Source organism: Charadrius vociferus, unplaced genomic scaffold (genome assembly GCF_000708025.1).
Source record: "Charadrius vociferus isolate BGI_N301 unplaced genomic scaffold, ASM70802v2 scaffold32, whole genome shotgun sequence".
NCBI lineage: Eukaryota > Metazoa > Chordata > Aves > Charadriiformes > Charadriidae > Charadrius > Charadrius vociferus.
This window is the reverse complement of record NW_009647856.1, coordinates 5681600-5689490: the sequence shown is the minus strand read 5'-3', so window position 1 is coordinate 5689490 and position 7891 is coordinate 5681600. Positions and strand designations below refer to the sequence as shown.

At 40.6% G+C, this 7891-nt stretch overlaps 2 protein-coding genes across 2 annotated transcripts in view; one reads left to right on the top strand and one right to left on the bottom strand.

Moving 5' to 3' along the window:
- Nucleotides 1–247, bottom strand: part of DCLRE1C (DNA cross-link repair 1C) — a 13138-nt gene extending 12891 nt beyond the window's left edge. The window contains exon 1 of the mRNA XM_009883003.1: nucleotides 78–247. Coding sequence (XP_009881305.1) covers nucleotides 78–247 — 170 coding nt within the window. The remainder of the gene's footprint in view (nucleotides 1–77) is intronic.
- Nucleotides 248–2615: 2368 nt separating this feature from the next.
- On the top strand, nucleotides 2616–6936 carry MEIG1 (meiosis/spermiogenesis associated 1). The gene is made up of 3 exons (XM_009882935.1): nucleotides 2616–2719; nucleotides 4595–4757; nucleotides 6808–6936. The coding sequence occupies exons 1-3, from the start codon at nucleotides 2616–2618 to the stop codon at nucleotides 6934–6936; spliced, it is 396 nt and encodes a 131-aa protein (XP_009881237.1).
- Nucleotides 6937–7891: the final 955 nt, after the last annotated feature.

Genomic DNA, 7891 nt, shown 5'->3' with positions numbered 1-7891 from the left:
CGCCCCCTGCCGGCCAATCAAACGCGCGGCGGGAGAGGAGGGAACGGTTGCTTAAAGGGGCTGGGGGGAGCGGTTGCCTAGCAACGGTCGGCGGCGGTGACCGTTGGCGCTGTGAGGAGCGCTGCGAGGGACGCCGCCATCGCGCTTCGGCGGCCGCTCTGCGCTCTCCACCTTGGAGGAGACCCCGTTTTGCGGTCCTCGCACCGAGGTGGGTCGTCTGAGGGCTGGGCAACTCTTTCGTGGCCATGGCAGTGGGAGCAGGGTGGGGGTATAGTCACAGTGGTGACTCGGGCCGGGGCCTAGACCTCTGCCTGAGCACCTTAGCAAATACAAGAAGCTGCCACGTAAAATCTGTGGAAGTCATTAGAAGTCTCTTACAGCCTCTTCCAGGATCCCAGGTCTTCTGAATGCTGACTTGTGTTAAGTAATCTAAGAAGTGCATCTCTTCCAGCTGCTCTGGCCCAGGACCTCTCCTGCTTGGCTCCTGGAGCCCAGCCTGGGGCCCTCTGTCTGGCTTGAGGGATGCAGCTGCTGTTTTCCCGTTTGCAGGCTCAATGAGTAACAAAGGTGAGCACGTATCACAGACATGGCTGGTCGTACAGACTGCCACAGATGGGGTGTTGCCTTCAACAGGACCTACATACAGGACTTGAGTAAAACAAACATAGACAAGTCCCTTTCCTCCTCTTCAGCTGGTACCAATAAAAGTTCACTTGTGCAGGCACACATATCACTCTAGGCTCACAAGCACAACCATTTGTGGCTCTCTTGAGCATCAGCACAGCTCCTCTGTCTGCCCAGCACACCTGCACAGATCCCAGCCCCCCTTACCTGCTTCATGGATCCCCTACTTGCCCACTAGTCCAGCTTGATGCTTGCTATCAAAAATGCATTCACACACTCATCCCTTCCTGCACTCCATGTTCACAAGTCCTTTTCGGACTTGTACAGCCAAACACCACCATCTGCTTGATACCCTGGCCTGGACCCAAATTCCCCCCCTTGCTAGCCAGCTAGTCCACATTAGAGTTTGCTAATGAATGTGGATATGCACCCCATGTATACCTGGACTGGGGCAGATACACTCACAGCTCCTCCCCAGCAGCTGGCACCAGGTAGGCAGACTGTGACCCACAGTCCTGTTCCAACTGCTGGCATGGAGCCCATCACGTGCCAGTCCCCCCAGTAGCTGATTTTTGGGACATGCACTGTTGCTGCCCCATGGCTGGAAGTTAAAGACCCCCACTCACTCCGGTAGCTGACCCCATGGGCCAGGGGCACTCACATCCCCTGTCTGACTCCAGGAGCTGGCACCAGTTTTCACTCACACACACAGGTCTCACCAGCAGCTGGCACTTAGTCCTTGCAGCACGCACATGCATGGGATAGAGAGTGAGATTACGCAGATAGTTAAGAAAAGAGTTAGTATGATATAAGAAGGTAGGACAGACTGTGATGATCATGCACAGGGCTCAGCCAGGCAAGCATACCGACTGGCCCTGTATTACACACGACTGGCCTCTTCTATACTCCTTTCTGTCTATTCCCATCTTTGTTCCTGCCTGCTCCCCCTCCTCTGCACATCCCTCACAGGTTTGTACAGCTCTATCAATTCCTGCACCTCTCTGGGATCTCCCTGGTTTACAGTCTTATCAGTTGGAAAGTCATGGTTGATCTTCCTGAAAGAGGTGCCTGTAGTTTCTTGAGAGCCCATCAATTACTGTGAGTGGTGAGGTTTGTTTCTTGTCATGTCTCTATGTTTGTTTTGACAGTTCTGTGTCTGTACATTTTCTTTCTGGTTTCCGCTTTTTCCCTTAGTTTCCCAATTGACAAGGTCCTGGATCAGGTAACCTTGCTGGAATAAACATTTTCAAACTCCCACATGCCCCCATCAATTAGCGTGACTGAACAGGCTTGGTTCTCATTGCTGCCTCCCTCATAATTCACTGGTCAGGTTTGTGTGCCCATATGTTCTTGTTTTATGGCTTCCTCCCCTTCTCATTACCCTTTGTTGCATTGAAGAAGGTCCTTGACCAGATGCCCTTAAAGGAGCACATACCCTTACAACTTGTATAAGCATTAAGGAAACTACCATATGCAAACCCAGGCTAGTTAGGATTCCATAGAAATTGTACTAAGTTTGACATTAAAAAAAATGTTTTCCCAAAGCCAAAACAGAGGTGTATGAAATCTCACTATTTGCCCTAAATTAAGAGTAGCTAAACATTGTTGTCTTAGCAAAATCCACTTCACTGCTCAAAAATTTCCTTTCAATAAAAAAATGTTAGTATTATGCTGGATATTTTCTTACCATTCTCTTGCATTCTTTCATTTGCCTATATCCATCTGCTGTCTTTTGTCTTTTCCCTGAATTGCAGGCTGTCTGGAGTACAGCTCATCTTGTGTTCTTATACAATGAAACCAGCTCTATGCCTGGAACTCGGAGGCACTACAATAGGCAAAGAGTACAATTTTTAAAGGGCTGAAATAGCAGCCTAAAAATATTAGGATGGGACTTTTATTATTTGAAGTCATCAAGTTGGCACTTCAAATATGTGACCTTTATGCATATTTTTTTTTGTGCAGGAACACCTGTGGACAGGCCGTCTAAATTAATGGTGACTCAGGAAGTGCCAGGCATATCTAGATGTCTTGAAGAAGCACATTCATTAGATGAATTCAGTACATCCTATAAGGAAGTACTTAACACTAGTAACATGTAAGTTATCATAAGACACTTAAATTCATTATAGTTTAGCAATTTTTAAGATCTAATGTTATTGCTAATATTATTGACTGCCTGAAGTCCCAGATTGACAGCAGTACTCATCAGATGTCAGTGAGCTTTTACAGGGCATGAAAAATTTCATAATTGCTAGAAAAGAGCCCTTTGCAGAATGGGAGGAAAAAAAAAAAGTTGTTGAGATAAATATCTCAAGGACTACACTAAAGATTTAGAATTAGGATATATGCTTATCATGTTAATTTGTATGTGACACCTCATAACTGGGTGGGAAAATTACTTTTTCTTCTTCTTTTTTTTTTAATAAATGTTTGCCTTCAATTAGAAAATGCTGCAGAGCCTGGTAAAAGAATGTTTGGAGTGCTGAACTGCAAGAAATAGTTTAGCGTTGCCAGAAAAGAGCCCTTGTGCATATTTTTATTGGTCTTTATTAAAGTGTATGCAGTAAGAGATGAGAGGCCCTTCCTTTGTGTGCTAATGGCTCTCATACAGTCATACAACAGAGATGCAGATTTCTGCTGTTTCTGCATTATGGTAGCAATAACTCTTGATATAATTTTCCCAAAGATTTGTATACTGTGGTGCGATATCTTTTTCCTCCTTCTCTGCCTTTCTAATAGAGAAAGGGCATTTGTGCATTTGACAAGACATCAGCATTCAGCTTGTCAACTCTCAGTTGATACAGGAACTTGCCGAGTAAGGAAATTTTACTTTCTGCACAGGATTTGGAGACAGCATACTACCCACAGGGGGTGAGAGTGTTCATGCTCTCACTACAAAATCCAGAAGCTTTTTCTCCTTCCTTGAAGATACCTCCCTAATTATGAACCTGAAGCTTGATGACATTACAAAACTAGGAAAGGACTCATTTCAGATCATATCTGCTAGGCATGACAGTGTTCTGCATGTTTTGCTTACAGAGGCAACATAAAGTTTTATTTTAGTAGCAGAATAAGATACACTCAAGAAAGCAAATGCAATGAAATGAAGATAAAAGGTAGAAGTCAAATGATTCTTTTTTTTTAAAATAGAGTTCAAATGCATCACTGGTCAGTTTCTACTGACTCAGCATTTTTTATTGCTTATTTTATTCTTTTTTATTTTTTTTTTTTTTACAGTTTGAGTTTCATCTTGTCCCAGTTCTGCTCTGTTCAGGTTTAGCAGTTGATTAACCTGTTTACTATTTCTCAGCAGATTGAACAAATGGGTTTTGTGTGAGCAGGAAGTTGGTGGCCTTCAGTGCAGATTTTGATTGGGCAAGGGTAGCATAGGAAGAATTTTGGTAGTTTGTGTGCCTTGCCTCCTTATCGCATCCAATTTATTTCTTAAGACCTCTTCTTCATCATCTCCACTGTGGCCACGTGACTGGCAGTGCATTTCTCCTTTCCCTTCCTCTCCCATCCTGAGGCTTTGCTGTTCTTCAGTAACAGCCCAGTTCTTCATTTTGTGGTCCTCAGTTTGGTGTCCCTTCAGTAAGAAGAGAGAAAAACCTGAAAAACTGCCTGCCCCCATGGGACAGCAACTGCAAAGATGTGAAATTTAAAAAAAAAACACTGTATTTTATATATTTTTGTAATGTAACAATATGCACAAATACATTTTAGGTAGGTTAAGTCGAGGTGTAGAGGCGTATATATAGGTGAGTTGGGTTTGTTTGAGATCAAGTTGTACATTTAATTTGATTCCAGCTGCATATAACTTTTTTTTTAACCTCAGACTTGGAGGAGAAGATAATATTGTACTGTCTGTAATTCCTTTATTTTTAAATTTTGTTCTACCCATTTCATTGTGTCCCTAACAAAATCACTTGCTTCTGTCGTCTCTATTTCATTTTCAAAAATTTAATTTCAGGAAAAAGTCCGAAGTTTCTGGAGTCACGGCTAAAGCCAACATCAAACCAAAATCTATACATGATGCCAAAAAATGGTCAGCTGATGTAGAGAATTTATACAGATTTCAGCAAGCTGGATACAGAGATGAGGTTGAATATAAACAAGTAAAACAAGTTGATACGGTAAGATTTAGAACTCTGCGAAGGTTATTACTTTAAAGTTCTGTCTCTCATTAAATGATTAAATAAAAATGGAGGTGCTGCTTATTTCCTTTCATTTACTCCAGTTTCTGATAGAGCTTTTTTCTCTCAGGTCTGACTTGAATTCTTGAGCTATTATTAACTGTGTGGAATAACTTATTTCACAGAACTGAAACAGAAACACTACCCAGCCTGTGTTTTTGTTCCCTCTCTCTTATGCATTTAGAAACATTATAGATGTCTTTGAATAGATGCAGCTGGTATCCAAAGGAATAATTTGGGTTTGAGGACAGGAATTTATTGAAGTTAGTTCTATGAAGTTTCCCCATTACTCTGCTAATAGCCCTGATAGGAAACTCATTCATTGTCCAGGGAGCCAGTCCTATGCCATTGCTACCGACTTCAGTTTTACAGTTGAATTGTGGGGCAGCATAATCAGACTTTGTGCACACTCAAAGCTTGGCTTCTATTGAAACCGTCCACAATAGAAATAATCGATGCCAACTGTGGTAAAGGGAGTTGTGATTCTATGTGATACATGTGTTTATCAACTGAGAATATCAAGGACTTGGTCCTCTGCTCACTGCAGCTGGTGGCAATGCTCCCTAGCACATCAAATGAGCTAATGAATAATGGCCAGATATTCAGTGGCTACTTGAGATTCAAAATAGCAATCAAGAAGTTAATACAGCAAACAACATATTATCTTAGAGCTCTGTAATTTATCTTCCAAAGCAGCATATGTAGTATGAAAAAAAATCCACTTTTAAAAGATCTTAACCTCCTGTGCACGTGAGAAAGAACAGAATGTTCCTAAGAAAGTCACTCCTCATCCAGTTAACTCCAAACATAGCAAAACATTGATGTGCATAATAAAATGCAGTTATTCTTTTCATGTGGGCTTGGACACCACTGTAAAGGCGTAGAGCAAATTCCTTTAACTGTGCAAAAGGAAATCCTGTGAGTAGTGTGGTAGGATCACTCGGGATTTATGGCAGGGCATAACCATAGACAATTAAACACTGATAAAAGTTAAAGAACACCACTTACTCAATGTAAAATGAGTGTGCATTCTGTTCAAACTTGCCAGGATATGGCAGGGATTCTCTTTCAACTTACACATTTTGTAATGTCTTGTTTACTCCATATTATGTTTCCATAATGCAGTTGTTATTAATGGTGCAATTACAGTGTAGGTGGAATGGATATTAAGGCCGTTATGTTTAGACAGAGAATGCAAATAACTCAGCTGTATGCCTAAAGTAACTACCACTTCTGGGACTCTCCAATTACAGAATGCTCTATTTTGACATCCTGTTGTGGACCTTGCCTGGAAGAGAAATAAGATTCTTATTACTTGATTTTTAAGGTTCAATTTAATCAGAAGTAGTCACAGGTGTTCAAGCTGCAGATAGCTACTAAAGCCATAAAGCTGTTGAACACACACACACAAGTGCTCAAGCCTTTAGTTTACAGCTTCACATTGTGAAACACCGAACAGCAGCAGGATGGTCCTGGTTTTCTGTAGGGCTGATCCTGCTGTCTTTGAGACTATGATACATATAGCTCACTTTATGTTTATGAAATTGCTAAGAAAAAGCACATTTTTCATGGTCAGAAGAATCCTGAAGAAATCGTTAAGTGTGTGTCAGTCTTACAGAAGTGGAATCTCTCAGCCTCTCAGATTGCTGAATAACTGAATAGCATCAAACTTTTATTCCTAAGCGAAGTATTTTAAAAGCTTTGGCTAGTCTGCTTTTTAAATGTATCTAGTCTATCAAATATTCTTAGATCCTTATTTCTGGACTTTTCTGATCACGCAGTTCTTTATACTAGACCAGAAAACTGTTTTCTGACATATTGTTCTCAATCTTTTTTTAAAAGTTACGCAAATTAATAGCAAAATAATGTTCATATGGAAATGAGGTTTTCCCATGGAAATATACCCTATATTCTTTGCAATATAAGGCACAAATGTTATTCAGTGTGAACATGTTCAGGTGAATGTGTATCCTTTTCGTTCTATTCGCAGGTAGAGCGTTGGCCAGAAACCGGATTTGTTAAGAAACTTCAGAGAAGGGACAACACGTTCAATTATTACGATAAGCAAAGAGAATGTGAAGACAAGGAAGTCCATAAAGTGAAAGTTTATGTGTATTAGTTTTGTTATTGATTGAATTAGTTGGTATTTTATTATAAATCTGTTTGTTAGAATCTGTAAGTAGGTGAGATTTGTTTAATCTGACTTACCTTATCAATGTCATTCTGGGATAGAAGGGGGGATACAGGAAATGTACAGAAACTTTGAATTATAGGCATAGGAATTTCCTTTCTTTCCTGCTATAACCAAAAGTCTTATTATCCGTCACTTTCCTAGTTACAAATGTTTTGATGTAAAGATAAAATTCTGGTCAATGGACATCCTTCAATTTCTTCTAAATGTAGATATGTGACATTTGCTTTGAACATGTTGCTGTGCCATCAGCTCTGGAGAAGCTGTCCATACATGTGCTCCAACTCTGCAACATCTGGTAAACGCGAGGTGTCTTCACTCATTAGGGAATTTAAGTAAAATACTTTTAAGATAGTATTACTCTTAGATAATTGACCTGTAGAACAGATTATTATCTAAACCAGCAGGTGTGTTCAAGGTAGTTACACAAAAATGTTATTAATATCTCCTGCCTGTAGAGTGCAAAGCAAGGGGTTGTCTAAGTTAAGTTTTAGGCGTGGGTTAGCGGTGTGCACTCGACCATCTGTCTTACACGTATCTTCATTGGAACCTGAGATGGTGGCCAACCCAAGATGCGAAATAGAGGACTTACAGCTCCGAGTCAAACAAAGTAGTGAGGTGCAATATGCAAAAGAGCTTATTGGCAATGGGTGATGATGATCTTGTCACCTGACTTAGACTACTTGGATATTTTTAGTTTAAATTGTATAAGCTCAGTTAGAGAAATGACTGAAAGGTACTGTGGAAGCAACTGTGAAGCTTTTCTGTTCCAGGAATGTTTTAATGACCTATAAATAGAGAGTTATTGCAATGATAGAAATAAAGCATTGCTACAGTAAATTTCACTTCAGATTTTCATTATGATTTATTTTTCTTTTTTTTT